The sequence below is a fragment of the Thermobia domestica genome, chromosome 2 (assembly GCF_964235325.1).
Source record: "Thermobia domestica chromosome 2, izTheDome1.hap1.1, whole genome shotgun sequence".
NCBI classification, from domain to species: Eukaryota; Metazoa; Arthropoda; class Insecta; order Zygentoma; family Lepismatidae; genus Thermobia; species Thermobia domestica.
In genome coordinates, this window is record NC_137455.1 from 355,113,577 (window position 1) to 355,135,153 (window position 21,577).

The 21,577-nt window shown below is 35.6% G+C and overlaps 1 protein-coding gene across 1 annotated transcript in view; it reads right to left on the reverse strand.

Moving 5' to 3' along the window:
• LOC145678796 (disintegrin and metalloproteinase domain-containing protein 10-like) overlaps window positions 1–21,577 on the reverse strand; it is a 502,666-nt gene that overhangs the window by 68,568 nt on the left and 412,521 nt on the right. The window contains exon 4 of the mRNA XM_081749311.1: window positions 20,522–21,286. Coding sequence (XP_081605437.1) covers window positions 20,522–21,286 — 765 coding nt within the window. The remainder of the gene's footprint in view (window positions 1–20,521; window positions 21,287–21,577) is intronic.

Below are 21,577 nucleotides of genomic sequence, written 5' to 3' on the forward strand. Positions count from 1 at the left end.
CACCATCTCCTTTAGCCTAGTCATTATTAAACTTATTATTAAACTTATTTAACATATTAAAATTTATTTAACTGTGATAACCATGTTTTGCTTGATTGAAAATCCCAATAAGTAACGAAAACTCGATAGAGTATATTACATCTGCAGCGACAGGAAAGGATGTGAGTATTACAATTGTCTCTAGTGACCCTTCACCATAAGACTGAAAGCATACCGAGGGAGAATATAGGGAAAGATACTCGAAATTCTCAATTTACAGTGAATTTATGATAAAATGAGGCTTTAAATAGATATAACGTATTTTTATAAGGAATCTTGTTTTGTTTAGAGCAGCATTTCGGATACTTTTCTCAAGTAGGGACCACTATTATTATTCTACGGACCACCCCATCTTTTTCCCCTAGAAAGTAAATTTATTATTTTTTTTGAACATATACCAGTGATCGAGCAAACTTATATTATTTAAATATCATTGTATTAATTAAAAATTTCTTTTATCTTATATTGGTGTTCATAGAAGAAAGGTATATATTTTATTCTTTTTAAAATTGAAGGCAAAGAAGGGAAAGTTAAATACATTTCCATTTATACTTTCCAAATTTTGTTTCATATTCTCAATTATGGTGTAATACGTAATTCACTTGCCTGTCTTTCTTGGGCCTGTCTGACAAGGGCAACTTTTAATTACAAGGAAAGAGAAACTATACTGTTTAAGACATCATAATTAAAGGGAAAGAATTAGAAGCAGTTAGAAACTTCAAATATCTGGGCATGATGATAAAAGATCAAAATAACATGAAAATCAGAATCCAAGAATACAAACAGGAAGTAGAACATACTATGCAAGTTTACAGTTGTTGAAAAGGAGATGGATACACTGGAAAAAACGCCGTACGTAAAAACGTAGGTTACATGTGAGAATCCTGTAGTTTTTGGACTTAACGTACAGCAAACGTGTAACTGAAAAGTATATTTTATATGTATTTTCTGTATAAATGTTTCAAGATTTCACTACAGGCGGTCAGGATTTCACATACAGATGGACGTAATAACATATACATAGCTGACGTACATAACATACGTATACATGTGTAATATACGGAAGACTGTTAGATGTCAGACATCCTGCAATGGCATGATCTAACATCTAAACGGCAGTGTGTATGTAGCATATGGATAACGTATGATACATTTAGATTTCTGTAGTAAACATACGGATTCCGTATATTTGCACAATATACCGCTGTCCGGATAGCGGATTTTTCTCAGTGTAGATAGAAAGACGAAAATTAAAGGTATACAAAACACTGATTAGACCAATTGTTACATATGGAAAAGAAACTTGAATCCTAAGGAAGGAAGGAAGAAAAATACACTAAGGAAATTTGAAAGGAAAATTGTATGGAAGATATATGGTCCTGAAAGAAGAGGAAACCAGTGGATGATAAGCAGTAATGAGGAAATAGAGAAGACATTGGAAGATTTGTTAAATCACAGAGGCTAAGATGGTTCGGACACTAGGAAAGAATGGAAGATAATAGGATGGCAAAAAAAATAGTATTTAACGAAAAGAAATACTCTAACAGAAAAACAGGACGTCCCAAAATAAGATGGAAAGAAAATGTAGCTGAAGATGAAGAAGATAAGAACCTGGACAGAAATTGTTAAAGATCAAGAAGCTAGGAGAAATGTGATGAAGAAGGCCAGAGTTCAACCTGAGCTGTAGTACCAGTTGGTAAGATAAAATAACAAGAGCAACTTGTAGCCCGCAAACCACAGTTTATGAATGAAAATCTATACAAATCACCACTCCTCATTCTTTTTGTCTGAGTACTGTCTCGCACCACATGTTCATCATTTTGCTTATAAGGCCATTTCCCAACTCTACCACTAACTTGGCATTCTTAACTTATGATGAGACATTCATTTGTTTAAATTTCTGAAGTCAACAGTAGAAAACTTTATCTCCAGTAGAAATCGAAACATATGTACAAAAATGTGAGCACATGAACCATGAAAACGAGAGGTATACATATGAATATCATATCTTAGAAGGAAATGATACAGATAAAATTCAAATTGCTACGAAAGGCGCGAAGAAAAAAGGTAAATTAAATATTGGTAAGTATAATCCTGGTAGGTTTGTAGAGTAAATAGGTCTTTCCCATTAAAAGTGTTAGCGTGACGCCTTCGCCTTTAAACCCTACGACATGAGAGCGTTGGTTTGGCATCACAGAGGGGTAAATAGTGCATTTAGACGGAAACGGATTTCGACGAGGAAGCACGGGGGTGTGTAGTGAGAAGAGACACAGAGAGAAGCAGTGCGGAAGACAGATAGATAGATAGAGAAAAGAGGAAATGCTAGGTTTCACCCCCATCACATGCTTCGCTTCCGCCAAGAAGGAAACGAAAGGAAAACTCCCGAGTTGTTTGTAGCTACTAGCTACTAGCTCCATTCTTGTATTTATGGTGGCAAGAGATACGACAACCAGTTTCCTGGTATTAAATGAACCATGGCATGCCATAGGAAGGGATTGTTTTTGCTTCTTCGTTTTATTTTCCAGAAGACCAGTTGAAAAAAAAAAGTCTCTTCAGCTTCTCGTCTTTGTGTTTTCGAGTTTTATCCCAGAAAAAAACAATTCTGATATTTCGTTTAATACATTAATTTCCTTATCTTAATCTTCACAATTGGTGGAAACCAGTAAGACAGATACATAAAGGAACCGCCTCCCATTAAAACAATGCTTATTATGTGTTAAATCGATATTTTCATTAATTTTTCATATTTTACGAGTGTGTCCATTAGGTACCATAGTATTACTCAAGAGACGAGACGAGAAAGGAACAATATTTTCTCGTCTTCATTCTCAAAAAATAATTTTCTTGTTTCGTCTCAATTTTTCTTGTTTCATTTATTAAATTTATGTACAGATTTTATGCCCTGATTTCTTTTCTAATTACATTACATCTAGAAGTTATCAGAATCCTATCACGCCATGAGAGATCCACGAAATGTGTCCGACAATAACATTTACAGTAGAACGTATTTATTATTGAATCGCGTAATGACTTGCGTATCTTTAAATCTTGACAAATGCTCTTTTCATTACATTTACAACCACTTCAGCAATTTATAGTTTTTTTTTTAATATTATGAACCGTGTGCTTGAAATACGCATATAAAACGATAATCATGCCTGATGTGCTGTATGAGTTGCGAAACATGTTTGTTCATTTTGAGGAAAGAATGCAGATTGAAAGTAATTGAGAATAAAATTCTAAGAAAAATATTCGGACTCAATAGGAACGGGAATGTGTGGATACTTCATAACGAGAAACTGTATCAATTATACCCTTTATCAAACACCATTAAAATTATTATCTCTAGGAGAATCAGGTAAGGAGGTAATGTAACTACAATGGAAGAAAGTAGGTACACTTTCAAAATTTAAGCTGGAAACCCAATCGAAAAGAAAAGACCATTAGAAAGATGGAAGACAGATGGAAGATAATATTAAGATGGATCTCGCAGAAATACGAATACGAAGTAGAAACTGGATCCAGTTGGCTAAGGACAGAAGTCACCAGAGAGGTTTTGTGAATGTGCCATTGAACCTCCGAGTTCCATAGACCCTAGAGTTAGTTACTTATGCTATGAATCATATGACAGTGAACAGTGTTTGAAACCTAAGACTTGGGTGAACTAATGTTTCCTATGAGACACATGAAATTTCTTGTCTTGTCTCGAATTGCAAACATCTCTCGTCTTGTGGGCTACACTACTCTACCAGCACATTTTTAATTGATTTTGATGCATATTAAAGTTAAGTATTAAATGTCACTGTGTACCTCTTAATTGATTTCAAATTAATGCTAAAAGTAAAAAAAAAAAAAGAAAAAAGAAAAAAGAAAAGAAAAAGAAATAAAGTTGTAGTATTATCAGTGAAGACATAATGCATGAACATGAAATAAAAACATAAACAGGTATGGCGTAAAAAGCCTTTGAGGTCGGAGAAAAAACACTTTTTACAGGTTATTAAATAAAAAGTTAACACAAACGATCATCAAATGCTTTGTTTGGAGTATTGTACCCTTGAGAGCAGAAGCACGAACACTAGTTTTTAACAAAAGTGATGTAAAACAACTATGGCTTTGAAAATGTGGGTACGAAGAAGAGTGGAGAAAATTATCTAAGTTGAAACGGAAGCCAATGAGAAAGAGTTCGAATAATAAAAGAGAGAAAAAGAGTTATGTTGGACTAATTAAAGTAAATTGAAAGATTTCGATGCATTATGGTTCTGAACTAATCTCTTCGTCTTGAGACGAGGAGTTAAAAAGTTTTTATACCATTCATAAATTTCTTCCCGTTCCTCTTTTATCTTCTTCCATCTTTTATCGATTAGTTTTCTATTTCTCCGTTAGATGGAACTTAAATTCACGCACTCCCTTACGAACTCCAATCTGTAATGTTGTTCAGACACATGAAACTGATCACAATACAATGCAATTTTCACATAATTTTCGCTCTAATACGTAGCTTCCCTGATAGCAATTAAAAAAAAAAAAAAAATGTGAAAACGCCCGAGCGATATACTAACCCGCTGGACAGTAAATCTTTGTTGGGATGCATAACGTGTAGGGTTTGATCATACACGGTTTCTTGTTACAGCTGTTAAAACTATCGTACAATTATTTGAATATTTTTCTTTCATCATTGGAATTACTATTCATTTATTGTAACAATTACTCCTATATTAACAATGGGATTCGCACAATATTTCGATAGTCGTCTAATAGTTCGACAACATTTCGAATCATTTAGAATATTAGTTATGAGAATAATATAATTAGAATATTAGTTATGTGAATAATTATTTGGTAGGTGAATACATATATATATATTTGAACAATATTGTTCATATATCCTAATATTTTACAAACGCCTATAATAATACTCGATACTAAAATAAACTGTTCGAATAATTTAGTCCAAATAAGCATTCGAAGAACTATCAATAGTTTTCGAGACCAGACAGCACTTTCACGACACATTTTTTCGACACGAGACAGGTCCAAACCTTGTCTCATTGGTAACACTACCTAAAAATTAACACGGAATTCAAACCACAAGAGCTCTCACTGGAAATCGATCCCGGGTCTTCCTCGCCGAAGGCGAACAACTATTTTGTTTAAGTACTTCTAAAACATGATTTAAACATTGTCAATGTGTGGTTGTTGGAATTTTAACGCTACTAGTTTCTGATATCAGTAATGATATGAAATGTGATCATGAAATAAAAGCAAAGACAGGAACGGCGAAACATGTCTTTAGGAGGAAGATTTTGTGGGACTTTGAATAAAGAGTTGAGAAAAAAGACTTAAAGTGCATGCACTGTATGGGTCAGAAACGTGGACATTACGCAAAAATGATGAGAAACGACTCAAAGCTTTCGAAGTGTGAGTGTGGGGAAGAATGTAGAAACTTAACTGGGTTGAACAGAAAATGAATGAGAGGGCATTAGAAATGGTGGGGAAGAAAAAATTTAGATGTTATTAAGAAGAGGAAGAGAAACTGGTTTGGACATTGAGTAAGAAGGAATTGTATCATAAAGGATGTATTAGAGAGAATGGAGGCAAGGAAAAGAGGGAGGTTAAAGAGATTATAATTAATGGACGATATCAAAACAGAAAAATTGTACGTGAAGACGAAGAGGTTAACGCAAGACGTGAAATATGGAAGCTTCTCAGTTGCAGCAAGTGACCTGCCAATAATGGCAGAATACTTATGATGATGATTATGAGTTTATGATATTAATAATAATAATAATAATAATAATAATAATAATAATAATAATAATAAAGAATTTTATTGTCGTTAAGCTATACATAGCAATAGACAATGTCAAAATCAGATATAATATTGATACATAAGTATAAATGAATAATAATCTATAACTAAATTAATGATGAAATGACATTACAAAATAAATGATAATAACGGTATGCATTTTTAATATTAGCTCAACACGAGATTAGGAAATACATTACATTTCTATTGAACAATTAAAATATTCCTGTAAAGAATAAAAAAGCGTTGCAACTAACCAATTGTATAACTTATTTTTAAAACTACCTACATGTTCATTTTTTAGTGTTACAGGGAACTTGTTATACAATTTTATTCCAAGTGTCTCATAACTATTTAATAATTTGGACAGTCATTAATATGAAACATTTATGATTTTATTGTTTCTATTAATAGTATTGTACGAATGGATATCTTGTCTGAGTTGTAAATTTTGGTGATTACTTTTTATATAGAGGAGTACTGTGTAAATGTATAGATTGATTATTGTCATAATTTTAAGATTGATAAACAAAGGTCTGCAATGAGCTAATTTGTCTGCGTTTGAAATAATTCTGATGGCCTTTTACTGTAGACAATTGTTACCCCAAAATAAAATACCATACAATTTTATACTCTGAAAAAAAAGCAAAGAAAGCTGATCTGACATAGTTATCAGGAACATGATTTTTTTTAGTTGTTTTAACAGATACTTGAGAGCCTCCCAGAAATATAATTAATATGCTATTTCCACGATAACTTGTCAATGAATATGAGTGAATAAGTGAATTATTTAAAAAATCTGATCGTCTATGTTCATCAAAAAGTTTATTGAACAAGTACTTTCCTTTAATTGAAAGAGACAATTGGAAATGCTAATGAAATAGTACATTTTGTTGTGAGTTTAGTATTTTCATGACGCTTTTGTGTCATACTCTTCAACTGTAGATAAAACTGGATAAACTTCATTCTTCAGTTATTTCGTATGGAACGTTGGGTGTTTCTCGTTTTACTTTCTTCCGTTAATTCCATTCATTCGTTCATCTCTCTCTCTTTTTCTAAAAATACATGAGTACAATTGACATTCCTTGGCATTTGATTTTTGAGATTCACAAGTTAGTGCATACATTGAGAAAAATCTGTTTTCTGGACAAATATACGGACTCCTCTTAGTTACTACAGAAATCAGTATGGAGCATACGTTATCCGTAGGCTACATAGGCACTGCCCTTAGATGTTACATCATGCCGTTGCAGGATGTCTGACAACTAACAGTCTTCCTCATATTACATACATATATGTATGTTACCTTCGTTAGCTATATGTTATAAACGGCCATTTGTATGTGAGATTTTGACTGCCTATATTGTTTCATAAGGAAAGTACCTATAGATGGGACACTTATACAGAAAGTATTATAGAACATGCGTTTTCAGTTATACGTTTGTTGTACGTTAAGTCCAAAAACTTCAGGATTTACAAATGTAACATATGATTTTACGTATGTCACATACGATTTTTCCCCTCAATGTACATTAATTTTAACAGTAACATGCGTTCTATGATAAGAAAATTTGACAATTAACATTAATTTAAAGTTTTTGAAGACTTATTTGCCTAGTCCTCGCCCATACACAATTTTGGTTGCGTCAATGGAATGGATATATGAAAAATCCCATAAATCCTGTCAATTTTTATGAAAACTCCTTTATCCCATTTCGAGAAATCATTGTCAATAAATTCCACAATATGGGATTTTTTTCCACGAATTTGCATCACTGGTAGTAAGTCCTATTGCTATTATTACAAGTACAGATATCAATATCTAATAGTGCCAGAATTATTTTTTTTCACTTAGACATACTCATTTTAGGTAAGTAAATAGAAAAAGGTGAAAAAGGAAAAAATGAAGGCCTTGAAAGTAAATCGTAGACAATTTCACCAGTGTTCAGAAGATGCTGTCTACAATGTACTGAGCAGAGTGGGTCGGTGGGTCACAGTGGTTCACGGTGGGTGGTGGGTCAGAGTGGGTAACGTTCTGTTGACCCACTGACCCACTCCATCTCTGATCATTAAAATTCAAATTTATTTCAATTAAAACAAAAATAAACAATTTCCCAAATAAATAAATTGGTTTGGCCTAGATATTCGACGCTATGGTTAAAATTTTCTCATATACTATCTTGAAAAGCATGAATAAAAAAAAGAGGGATATAATTAATATTGCAATAATTCTTAAGCATTGACTAACGGGGAAAGGGATAATTCAGAAAATGGGGTAAGCGGATGGTAATCGCATCATGAACAATAGTGGAACGGGTACACCTGAAGAACACAAACAGAACACAAAGAAGAAAGAAGGCAACAAGAAAGATAAGTATCACAAAGTAAACACACACACACACACAAAAGAAAATTCCTATAAATCGGTGAAAGTTTGCCTGATGATTTTCCCTCTCTTCTCTTTTGACCTCACGACGGAATTGAACGAAATGCGTTTAGGGGAGAGAAAGAAAAGAATGAAATGAACACAAAGAAAAAGAGAGAGAAAGAGAAAAGGAATGGAATTTAGAAGGCGCAAGATACGTTAGGTAGTTGCTCCGGGTGTGTAAGGGGATGAAATATATTGTTTGTGAAGTAAGGAAAAGAGATCAGAAGTAATGCCTCCAAATAGATGGTGGGATCAAGTTCCCGCCATTGAAAGAACGCCATCACTAAAAGTTTAAAAAAAAAAAAAGTCAAACGAACGCTAAGGCGACTTATGGAGTTTTACGAAGCATGCGAGAAATTAAAAAGAAAAAGGAGGAACGATGTTAGGAAGGAAAAGTAGCCAATAGCGAAAGAACTTAACGTCAGCAAACGCTTTTTATTATCTTTCTTTCCTTCTCTTTCACACACACACAAAAAAAATCAATAAGAAAGAATATATTCTGAGCATGAGACGAAAAAGTACACAGAATGTAACAATTGTTCTAGCTCTTAATATCTTTTGGAATTAAGAGAACGTCCTAGTAACCAAATTTACCGTACGTCAATACTTTAGTAACCAGTAGGAGTGTGTTACTGTTAGATATACGCGTGTGTGTGTCACTTTTAAGAGTACTGTGTCATTGTTTAGAATATGTCTGTCGCCGTTAGGAAGAAAACAGATACAGTCTGCTACACAATACATAAACAAACACAGTCGAGAGGATAATGCAATATCATTATGTGATGCGGGATATTGATAGTCATTGAGCTATATATCATTTTATAATAGGCAACCAACATCTCTTTCCTACTATGCACGTTGCATAGAAGCTAGGGAATGGTAAGATTTTAAACGGAATATGGGTAGCCAATACTTTTACTACATGCAACCAATATTTCTTTGCTACTAGACAGGTTGCATAGAAGGTAAGGAATGGTAAGATTTTAAACGGAATATGGGTAGCCACTTTGCTATATATCCTTTTATTATATGCAACCAGTATTTCTTTGCTACTGTACAGGTTGCATGGAAGCTAAGGAATGGTAAGATTTTAAACGGAATATGGGTAGCCACTTTCTACATATCCTTTATTATAGGCAACCAACATTTCTTTGCTACTATGTAGGTTGCATAGAAGTTAGGAAATCGTGATATGGACAGCCACTGTAAAAGTCGCTGTTATCCGAGACTTCATTAACGGACTTCTTTCTCTAGACCATTTTTCCTAGTTAGCTGAGATCAACATTTCTGGTCGCTGTCCTCCACCCGTTTCTATCTTGTGTGATATCCACTGAGACATTACAGTGCACCATATGCTTCTTAACACTATCTCTAAACTTCTTTAGTCGTCCTTGCTTTCGTTTTCCATTCAGTTCTATGGTATCCACTCGTTAAGCTACGTATTCCGAAGACCTTCTTCTTACATGTTCTAACCATACAAGTCTACTTTCTTCCATTTTTTCTTTACTATTGGTCCCAACTTTACTGGTCCTCGGAGCGCTTTCTTCTTAATTTTGTCCTTCCGCGTCACTCCACGTATCTACTCCAGTATCTTCATCTCCGCAACATGCAACTTCTGTTCCGCTCTCTCTCCTTCGTCTTCCAATATTCCTCTCCGTATAATGTGACAGGTCTCAATACTGTTTTGTAAACATTTCCTCTAAGGCGAATTGGTATCCTACGATCACACAATACTCCTGCCACTTCTCTCCATTTTATCCAAACGCTGCTAATTCTCTTGTTTACATTTTTTTCTATTCCTGTATTTTCCTAGCAGTATTTATCTCAACTACTTAAATTTCTTCGACATTATCACCTTTCTTCGTCTAGTCTGAATTAAATTTTTGCTGCATTGCAACGTAAATATTCTGTCTTGGTTTTATTAAGTCTAAGCCCTTTGCTCTCCAATGTTTCTCTCCAGATATCTAACTTCTCTTGCGGTGTTGCCTTGGTCTTACTCACCCACACAATGTCATCCGCATTCCAAGGTACTAACTCTTCGCCACCTGAAACGCAATGCGACATAAGCAACCTGGTCTCTTCTTGACAATAACGCCCATTCCCCACTCAGCACGCAAATAAGACACAAAATTGAAGAATTATGGCTGTCCCACTCTCCATATAGCCTCAATTTAGCGCCAAGTTACTTCCATCTTTTTCCAGTGTTAAAGCCTGCATTGCAAGGTGAACGTTTTGAAACAGATAAAGAAGTAAAGTGGAATGTAAGAAGAATGCTAATTAGCCAGAGTCCTAATTTTTCGCAAAGAGTTTGGACAAATTGGGGCATCGGTGAAACAAATGCCTGAATCTCAATGGGAATTATGTACAGAGGTGAGGAAGGACACACCCACACATGTATGTATAGTCTACAAGTGTGTCTTAAGAAATAAATATTTTACAGCTTAAGGAAACCTTCGTACTTTACAATATCCTTTTACTATAACATATAATTTTACTAAACGGTGGAAAAGTGTACCGTTTAGTCGAACTGACAGCGTCCTTCTTTTTTCTTTCAAAAATATATTAACCCTAGATATAAGGTATTCTAGCTTTCTATTCTGTCAAGAAACCAAAAACTTTTCAGTGATTTAGTTTACTCTAGTAAGATTGATTCTTACGTCATTTTATAGTGACTCAATATAAAAAAGAAAAAAAAGCCATGCGCCATATGCATTTTACTGTAATATCAATAAAATTTGGTCAAACCAAGCTTAAGAACTACGTCAAACTTTAAGGCAGAAACCAAAGTCGTAAAGACACTTCATCATCGACATAATATCAAAAAGTTTCTCCAACTGACGAACAAGAAGTAAAACAAGACGAGGAGCAAAACCCTGCTCGTTCCGCGGTGCAAGAAAAGGAGAGGATTTATCTTTTTGCAAGTTACGAACGAAACCCTTATGTCCCACACTTTGCCATTTGTCTTCCGGTAGCCGTTAGTGTCGCCACTGTACAGATACTACAGCACCGCCACCTGTTTCTTGTTCTTCTCCATGAATACAAGATGAGATAGTTGCCAGGTCCTCCCCACAAAAATATTTCCCTTCTCTTTACTCAAAGTCGCTCGGGGTTTTCTCTTTTTCGTTTTTGTCCTTTATTTGCATTGCATTGATGTTCACTACATTCCCAGCTTTTTCTTAACATTCCTAACGCAAATCTTTCAAAACCTCTTTAATAACGTTCATACATTTTCCCTTTTAATCCAAGATACTTTTTTTCTTTTAGCATCAAAAGAACAAATATATTTCAATAAAAAAATTCTTGTATGCCTTATATCTGGAGAAGTACATACAGTGTAGCCAAACCCAAACTATAACTTAACTCACTATAATGTGCTTATTCCGTAGAAAATACGAAAATTCGATTTAGGGGTCGTTCAAAAATTTTGTGGCCTTTGATCCAAGATCCAATATATTTCAATTAAAAATTTTCTTTTAGGCCTTACTGGAGAACTACATATAGTGTAGCCAAACCCAAACTATCACTTAATTCAGTATGATGTGCTTATTCCGTAGAAAATACGAAAACTCGATTTAGGGGCCGTTCAAAAATTTTGTGGCCCCTGATCCAAAAATATTATTGGCGAAGATTGCAATCTTTTGATCCATTTTTGGATCATTCCTAAATGTCTTGTTTTACTTTATAAATAGTATCTGCTTCATTGTAGGATTAGGTGCTTCATTGCTAGGAGTATACGCGTCAGTGTTAACAAAAATCAAGGAACAATAGATAAGTTACTGCTTGCTACTTAATAATGTATTTTCCAACATACAGTTCGAATAAATATCATATATTGCAGCAGAATAAACAAGTTTTTTCTTTCCCTATTAAACACGTTTTCTGCCATATAAGGACACGGAAGTAGCAATAAATATTTATTTTTAGCGCTGTGACATCCCTCAAGAACTGCCACTGAGAAAAACATTGATTGAAAGATAGCAACAGAAATCACAGGCAACACTGTCCAAAAGTAGAATTAACAGCTTTACGTAATGACTGCCATTCTCTGTGTTGACTTCATGGTAATTTCCACATCACCACAGTCCATAAATAAACTGGATCTGGCAGTAAATTTTCGATGGTAGACAGGAATAATACGTTTGCTTAAAGTGTTTACCTGTCTACTATGTAGCAGTTTTGCGCTGCAGTTCGGCAAACTCAAACCCCCTTTAAATACTAGAATATTATCATATTCTATGTCTTACAAAGAACATGTTTTACATTGAACAGAATGATATACTCTTTTCGTTTCTGAAAGAACGTTTTGAGAAGATGCATGAAACTGCTGATAAACCAACTGGACACTGGTACCGTTAAGTGGCATTGATTTTTTTTTTTTTTTTTTTTTTGTAATTTATATTTCTGTTTGCTCTACGCCAGGTGGATGACTCATCACGCAATTGCTTGTGAGATTAATGGTCTGTACTTCTGTCTTTTTTATTTCCCGTTTGCGAATATGAAAAGATTTACTATCGTGATACTCGTTTCAGATAGTTATAACGTTGCATAAAGTTTTTATTTTCTTTAATGTCTTCCGTTATTTCGTTTTTCTTTTCCTTTGCATATTCCTCTCCATCCCCCTTTTGAGATTGCATGCACTTCCTAGCACGTGCGATAATTATACAGTCATTAAAGATGCCAAATCATGCACGGAAATTAAATACGAGTGTAAATGTTTATGGCTTTTAACTGGTTGGCAATATAAATGCACATTATACTTCTAGCTAAAGACGATCAGGTACTTTAGTTCCCTATTTTAGTACAAGGAAAGAAAATCTATGAACTCAATATTTATTTTTTTTAAAAAAATGATCTTGCTGAATTCCCATTCTTCGCACGGGGAGAACACGTTTCATTTTGGACATAAAGGGCACCAAAATCGTCACCAATCAACTTAGAAACCCCCCCCAAAAGTCTATGAATTAGACGCTAATATAGGTCATTTTCAATTAGTTTTACATGTCACCATCCCCTCTTAAGAGTACTAAGGGGGGCTGAATTTGGATTTAAAGGGCATTGGGTGTGTTAGTGTTCGCTTCAGCGACCCCGAAAACTATGAATTCGACACTAATATAAGTCACTTTTAATTATTTTTACATGTCACCATCCACCCTCTTTAGGAGTACTAATGGGGGTTGAATTTGGATTTAAACGCAATTGAAAGTGTCACTGTTCGCCCCAGCGACCCCAAGAAACTATTAATTCGACACTAGCATCAGTCATTTTTCATAATTATATATATATATAACCCTCCCCCTTCTTCAAGTTGCACCGTCAAAGTGAAATAATAAAAAACTATCCCAGGCCGGAACCTCATCTATCTTCAGAATTTTAATCGAGATCGGCCGGGTGGTTCAAGAGTTATTAAGTTACAAAGATTGTCACTTTCATTTTTATACAGGGTGTCTCAAAAGTTTCCTGACATAAAGTAACTATGTTATTATCAGAGTCACAAGAAAATGTAAAAGGGGAAAAAGTCTTCAAATATAATGTTTTCAATCTAAAGTGACGGAATTTTTAAAATCGGACGAACTGTTTGGGCTGTACACGCTTTATGTCCTCAATGTTAAATGAAAATGCAACGTTGCCATTTACGTGGACCTACAACATAAGTGAATGAAGTTACTGTCTTTCACAGTAACATGTCTATGGCCAGCCCTCATTTCAAACAGTAACTTCATTCACTTATGTTGTGGCTCCAGTTAAATGGCAACGTTACATTTTCATTTAACATTGGGCGCATAAAGAGGTACAGCCCAAACGGCTCTTCCGATTAAAAAAAAAAAAAAAAAAAAACTTCAGTTTAGATTGAAAACATCACATTTGGAGACGGCTTCCCCTCTTACATTTTGTTGTAACTCTGATAATAAAAGAGTTACCCTATGTCAGGGGACTTTTGAGACATCCTGTATATATATAGAAGCTTTGGTTTATTTAATGTATTTACCCTATACGTCCAGGAGACAAGAAATCTCAAAAGTTACTTGATGGATCAGTATCACTTTTTGACACGATGTACAGGGTTATACATCGTGGAGTTCGTTGATGGATGTGATCCATCTACTAGATGTGGTAGAAATCGATGATTTCCGGTTTTAACGTCGATCACTATTGTGCGAAAACGGTAATAGATAGCGAAAAGTGGTTTCCTGCAATCGATTTAGCGTCTCAAGAATACACTTGATCTCCATCCTTAATTCTCTACTAAAACCGGTAGTGATGAAAATTCACTACAACTTCCGGTTTCAATATTAATCTACATAGATGCCAAAACTATAAGATAGCGAGAAGCGTTTTTTAATCTATTTAGCTTTGTAAAAGTAGGTACCATCATGTCTTGACCCTCTATTCAAATGAGAAGTGGCAAAAATAAACACATTTCCGATTTTAACATAGTGAAAACGGTAATATATAGCAAGAAGCAGTTTTTTTTTAATCAATTAAGAATCCTAAGAATATATTTCATCTGTACTCTAGGGACTGTATCAATACGAGATGAGACGAGATTTCGTGCAGTCTCGATTGACAAATAGTGGTCTCGATCTCGATCTCACCTCGAGTCTCAAAAGTAGTCTTCTTGTTCTTGGTGTCGTCTCGATGAACAGACGCGTGTCTGTCTCTGATGGTCATGGGTCTCGCTCATCAAGGGCCACGTCTCGAGTCTCGATTTCGTCTCAAAATGAATTCTGTGAAATTAAAAATACAAAAGTAGTTTAATTTTGCAGCGTGTCATTTCCTCTTTTTGTTTGCTCTACTGTAACGGATCACGCGGGTATGCTACCATTACGCCAAACAAGGCGAGTAGATCCTGCTCCATACCAATGCCCCTTCCACATATTTATTGCCTTTCTGGTGCAGCAGTTCCTCGCCAGGAGTTTCCAGGACTTGTACAGTCGTTCTCAGAAGTGCATTACCATCCATGAATATTACTTCGAAGGATAATAACTGCTGTTTCAGGTAAGACAATAATTCATTCGGAATATAGACACATTCACCGAACTTTCTGGACAAAAGTATATACATACTGGATTTTCATCGATTCCGAAATATCAACATCTTCAACTATCGGTTTTTTTAATGTTATGTCGCTGAAATTACGAGCGGGGGGGGGGGGCAAAAGAAAAACCGGACTGAAAGCTCGCGGCCGTTCCTAGGCGTAGTAGTAAGTTCTTCCGCTAAGTAGGTCTAGTAGGAGCTTCTCAAATCAGTTGCCCAAGCAGCGTCTGCATAGCCGTTTGCCGTCTGGAAAATCGTTGTGAGATATTTAAAGGAACAAAAACTATGTTAGAAACTTTGCTTCTTGCTTGCAACAGAAGTTTGCCAAATGCTTTAACAGGTTTTCAAGAAGGGTGCTATGAGCGCATACAAGTTTTCGAGTGGTTTGAACGGTTTAAACATAATGAGATCAATGTAGATGATCGTGCTCGTTCTGGGCGCTCTTCATCATTTCAAAACGACGAAAACAGTGAAAAAATCCACCAAAAAATCAACAAGGATCGTTGTTTCACGATCGATGAAACTTCAGAATAGACAAGAGTGAGGTGGAGCTCGTGCCAGCGGATTTTCAATAAGGATTTGCAAAAGAGACGCGTTGTCGCTAAGTTTGTTCCTTGTTTGCTCAAACAGGATCAGGATTTTTGGGCTCTCACGAATAGGATATCGTTCCCTACCATTCGTATTTGGCAGTCCTAGAACCGTGAGACTATTTTCTATTCCCGAGAAAGAAAAAAAATAATCAAAAAGTGAGGCGTTTTGACGTTGTGGAAGGGTAAAAGGAACTTAGCAGAGGGCACAGGACGATATCAAAGTTGAAGAGTTCCAGAGATGCTTGAAACAGTGAGAAAGAAGACTGAGGAACTGCATCGCATCTAATGGAGATTACTTTGAATGAGACTGAAAGCATTTTGTAGAAAACTTAATAAATTGATGTTTTAGAATAAAAGTCTGTTTTTTTTTTTTTTTTTGATCCCTCGTATCTTGAGCTTATTTTGAAAATGAAATGAAATTTTTGAGTTTTACGTTCCACGGTTATGCCGGTTAGGCTAAAGGAGACGGTGATTATGAGAAATGAACGAAATGGTGGAATGAAGAAAGTGGGAGGAGACAGGAGAAAACCGAGGAAACCAACGCATACGGTGTTTGTCCACCACAAAGTTTAAACCCGGGGTTTGAGCCCGGGACCCCATGCGCCAGAGGAAAACGCTCTACCACTGAGCCACCGCGGTCCCTGAGCTTATTTTGTTCACATAAAAGTTTACCTTTCTTTTCTTAAAAAATAAAAAAAAAAAGCAAACACACACACACACAGACAGAATGAGAGAGAAATCACATAATGGATTGCAATGGTAGGAAATGTGTCAACGTACTGTAGTATATAGCTCCTGATGAAATCAAGAATCAAAAAGTGACTGAATACGGCAACAAACAAGGTGGTAAATGAGGAAGAATTAAAGCAAAATAGAAGCGTACACAAGAAGTATAAGAAAGATGAACTCGTGTCCCCTACGGAAGAAAGAAAGAAAGAAAAACAAGCACGTAGCAGGTTGCGTCCTTCTTTTCTTTTTTATTCCATTTTTTTTTTAACTTAGCTCATTTCTCAACGCTGCTCTACCTTGTCAATGTTCGTCACTCGTACAATTCTTTAGTTCGAAAACCTTCTTCTGCAAAGCGTTCTTCTTACAAAAGCATTCATCTTCACTAAACTTTTCATCCGGCTCTTTTGTTGACACACACACACACACACACACACACACACACACATATATATATATATATATATATATATATATATATATATATATATATATATATATATATATATATATATATATATATATATATATACGTGTGTGAGTATATGTATGACAAAGCGAGTGAATTCTTCAATCTGCCATCACGGCCGGATCTATCTTTCGGATTGTTCCCCCCGTGACTTTTTCCCCCCCAATGCAAACTCCAAAGTAACGCATTACTTCGACGGAACTAAGATAAATGAAGCTACACCTCGCTCCCTAGAATCTTCTTTCCCCACCTTCAAGGAAAAATAAAGGTGAAAGAAGTAATAAAAAGAAATACGATAGAAGAAATCAACCAAAATAGATACTGTTTATAAAATAAATAAAGAGGGCAAAACTTCCTGGTGCTAAGAAACATGGTAAAGGCGGAAAGATCTATCTGCAGAAAAGCGAAATGTATTTATGGTTATTTGTCATCTTTTTTTATTCACTAACTTTATCTCCCTCTCTTTTTGTGCGTGTTCGTTTATTATTTATCGTATTTATACACATTTCTGTGTATTACTGGCATCTATGGTCTTAAATCCGTTACATATGAGAGATAACTTCCCTCGGGGAGCATACTATCCGGGAAAAAGGGGAGGAAGAAGGAAGCGGTTTGAGACCTGTATGTAAGGTATCATCCCTTCATTTCCCGATATGAATGAGGAAAAACCCCACTCAGGACGGACGGCCTGGAAAAGCTGTTACACCTTTTCGACCGAGTGTCCCCACCGGGAAATGAACCTGCGACCCCTCGCACCAAGAACGACAGCGTTACTGGCTACACTAAGCGGGGTCACTTGTGTGTGTTCGTCTGTATACATAAGGTGAAACGTTAGTAAAAGGTGTGAATCCTAGCATACTAATATTTATCCTCGATTGCGATTCGTTATCATATTCTGCAGTAGACAATTACAGTTCTGTTCTTCTCGAAGCGTACACAAATTTAATGCAATAAAATTGTACGAGGATAATTCTTAAAGTAAGGTCCGTTTTACAATAAAAACGAAACAAAGGTTGCCAATGTAGATGCATGAGTGGCGTCATCGCAACACTCGACTCTACGTTCTGCCATTTATTTCTTTTTTGCCTATCGCCAATGTTTTTGCCCCGAAGTCAGACTTTTGAGTCTATTCCATGATGTGACTTCGAAGTGTATTCAAATGTAGCTTCAAAGAGGTACATACACAGAGTGAGGCTTAGGTTACAACAACGAGCAGCGATGATGAACACTTTATCATCAAACCAGGTTTTAAATTTCACTTATCTGTACGCTGTACAATTACTTTCCCAGTTGTGAACAGACTTAACTCTACAGCAACCAATTCGATAACCGGTTTTCTGTGATAGGCATAGGGAACCATGTACGTAATTCGATGCAATACTTACCTAAACACTTTTTCCAAATAAAGGCCTTTGAAAAAAAAAAGTCAAATTTTCAATTCCTCATCCATTTCACTTGCGGTATTACTGTTCTAGAACCTTCCAAAATTTGGTTCTTTTTCTAAACCCTATGTTTGTGATACTTTAAAGTCCTTAGTTTCCAGCATTGTATGATAAATGTGATATTATATGCTTTCCTTTTACATGTAGCTTTTATATATGCAGTAATCTGACGTAATGCTATTCGAAAAAGACCATAACTTTATGCGGGTTTGGCAATACTGTTAGTGTTGTGGTACCACAGAGTTAACACTGTCCTCTGCCGAGTTTTGCAAAGTACAAAATGTCAGCGTTCTTTGTCCATTAGTTTAAAAGTTACAAGAGCGAATCAAGATAAATGATCCATCCTATATATATATATATATATATATATATATATATATATATATATATATATATATATATATATATATATATATATATATATATATATATATATATATATATATATATATATATATATATATATATATGGATGTATTTTCCAGTATAACTTTGGGAATGCCTGAAACACTTTAAGCCATTCTTGGTATACATATGACCAAGTAAGTCATCCCAAATAATGGGTTTTGGAAAGGGGTGACATGTAACAATAAACCAAAACGACCTGTATCGGTGTGCAATCCAGTTTTCAGGGACGCTGAAATGAACAGTGATGCTGCTAATACTGTTTAAATGCAAGTTCAACACGATTGACATGAGGGTAGTGATGGAAAGGGGTGAAAATTAATATGTCTAAAATGACTGTGCTTAATGTCAAATTCATACTTTTCAGGGTCGGTAAAACGGCCGATTTGTTTGAAATAACTGTTCTCGGGGTTCTCCCGTTTCCTCCCACTTTCTTCATTCCACCATTTCATTCATTTCTCATAATCACCGTCTCCTTTAGCCTAACCGGCATAATCGTGGGACGTAAAACTCAAAGATTTCATTTCATTTTTTGAAAGTGTTCCTACTTTCTTCCATTCTGGCTACTTGCACTTGCCCATTTCAGCTCCTAGATTTGATGACCCTAACTGTATAAACTATGCAGTTCCTCGTTATGAAGTTTCCGCCATTCCCCATTCCCGTTCCTCTTGGGTTCGAATATTCGTCTCAGGATCTTGTTCTCAAAAACTTTCAGTCTATGTTTTCTCTTCAGAGTAACCGATCATATTTCGCAGTCAGACAGGATGAGAGGCAGGTGATCAGACGTCCCGTTTCAGCCGGGACAGTCCCTTTTTTCAAACGTTGTCCCGTTTCTTCTAGTTCTCAAACGGAACTCCTAAATGTCTCGTTTTTAAGCAAAAATGACCCGTGTCCCCTAATTATTATTCAAAATATAAATGGTCAATACAAATTCTACATTCTTCCGTACCAACACTCATTGACAAGGTTCAGCTGTGTCTGAAACTTCTGAATGTTCAAATGGGAATTGAGTGTTCTCTGGTTGAAGTGAAAATTGAGTTGGAATTCTGAGTGCTCAAGTAGTTAAAAGTTTTGTTGGGCAATACTTAAGTTGGAAACGTTGTGTTATCAGTTTTACTTGTGTATTTTGTAAATTGAAAACAGTGCTGAGTCCCAAAATGCAATCTGGAAGTCATATGTTAACTCCCTTCCCCATTGCCGATTTGTATGCGTCCGGTTTTTGCAAGTAAAAATGGTTGGCACCTTGTGATTATCGCTTTATAAGCTTTAACAGAATTCGCGACCACAAAAGATTTTGAACTGAATAATAACACGAATTCCCTGTTTTTAGTCGACATTTAATTTCTTCGTGAATGTTATTTTCGTCTGTTAATATTGATCCTAGATATTTGAAAGCAAATCACAACCATCTTCCTTAAAAATTACCTACACTATAACCATAAGTAACATATACAGTACGGATGTTCCAATTGCAACTCAATAATCTAACGAAGAAAGTAGCTAACGAAGTAGATGTATATTATCTTTGATACCTTCGATCAATAATAAAATTATTAACAACAATAATAAATAACTTACCTGTCACTTTGTAGATGTTATTAACCCTCTGGACATGGCGAGTCATAGCTTCTATACAAGCCTCCTCCGAGCCGAATTTTTGGAAGAATAAATGGTCCGCCTGCAGGTACAGCATGCAAGTAGTTTTCTTGGGGTCTATCGTCGCCCTCTTTTGTACATGGCGTGAATCGGGCCACGGCAGACCCTCGGGAAACCAGCGCTTCCTCCTGGCATGAAACGGACTTATCACAGACTTTTCTGGTGATTTTTCCACCACCATTTTAGTGACTTTAATGGAAGAATCTTCATCATTGTTCGACGCGGAAGAAGACAATTTGTAGGAAGAAGTTGAAGTAGGAAGAAACGATGAAGTTGAAGATGGAATAAATGATGATGATGGCGAGAATGATAATGTTGCTTGATGATTTTGATGAAATTCTTGTGATTGGTATGCGTTAGGGCGGACTTTTGCATAAGATTTGTAATTAATATGGATATTATGTGAATCCTCCACCTTCTTGGATGACTCTCGCTGCTGCTGATGAAGATGATGATGATGCAGTTCCTCTTCTCTCCGTTTTAGATGCAGGAGATGAGACGCACAGGGAAGATCAGGCGATGGCGGGACTACGTCAGAACCTCGGTAGACAACACTATGAAAATCCTGAGGGTTTGTCAAATACCGATGCGCTGGTTCAATAAAGTAATCTTCCTTCTGGGTGGTGACTGTGCCATCAAACAGACCATCGCTTGTTACCACACCATGAACTACAGCATCTTCGTCATCTGGAAGTAAACAAGAAACACAAAATTAACGTAAAAACGCATAAATTCAAATCGATATTAAATTTACAGAGAAATTATTTCCTATTAACCAAGTACAATCTATTTATCTTAAGTGTGGCTTACGTACCACAAGGCTAATACATGGGTCAAGAATAATACACTTCATCAAGTACTTCCGGCATAATTTGTTCCTGTAGGTTTTGCAGAAATGCAGAGTAGGGTGACTTAAATAAAATTCTAAAGTGCATGCGTCTTACAAATACAAACAAGTCCTAAATCATAGGTTTCCTG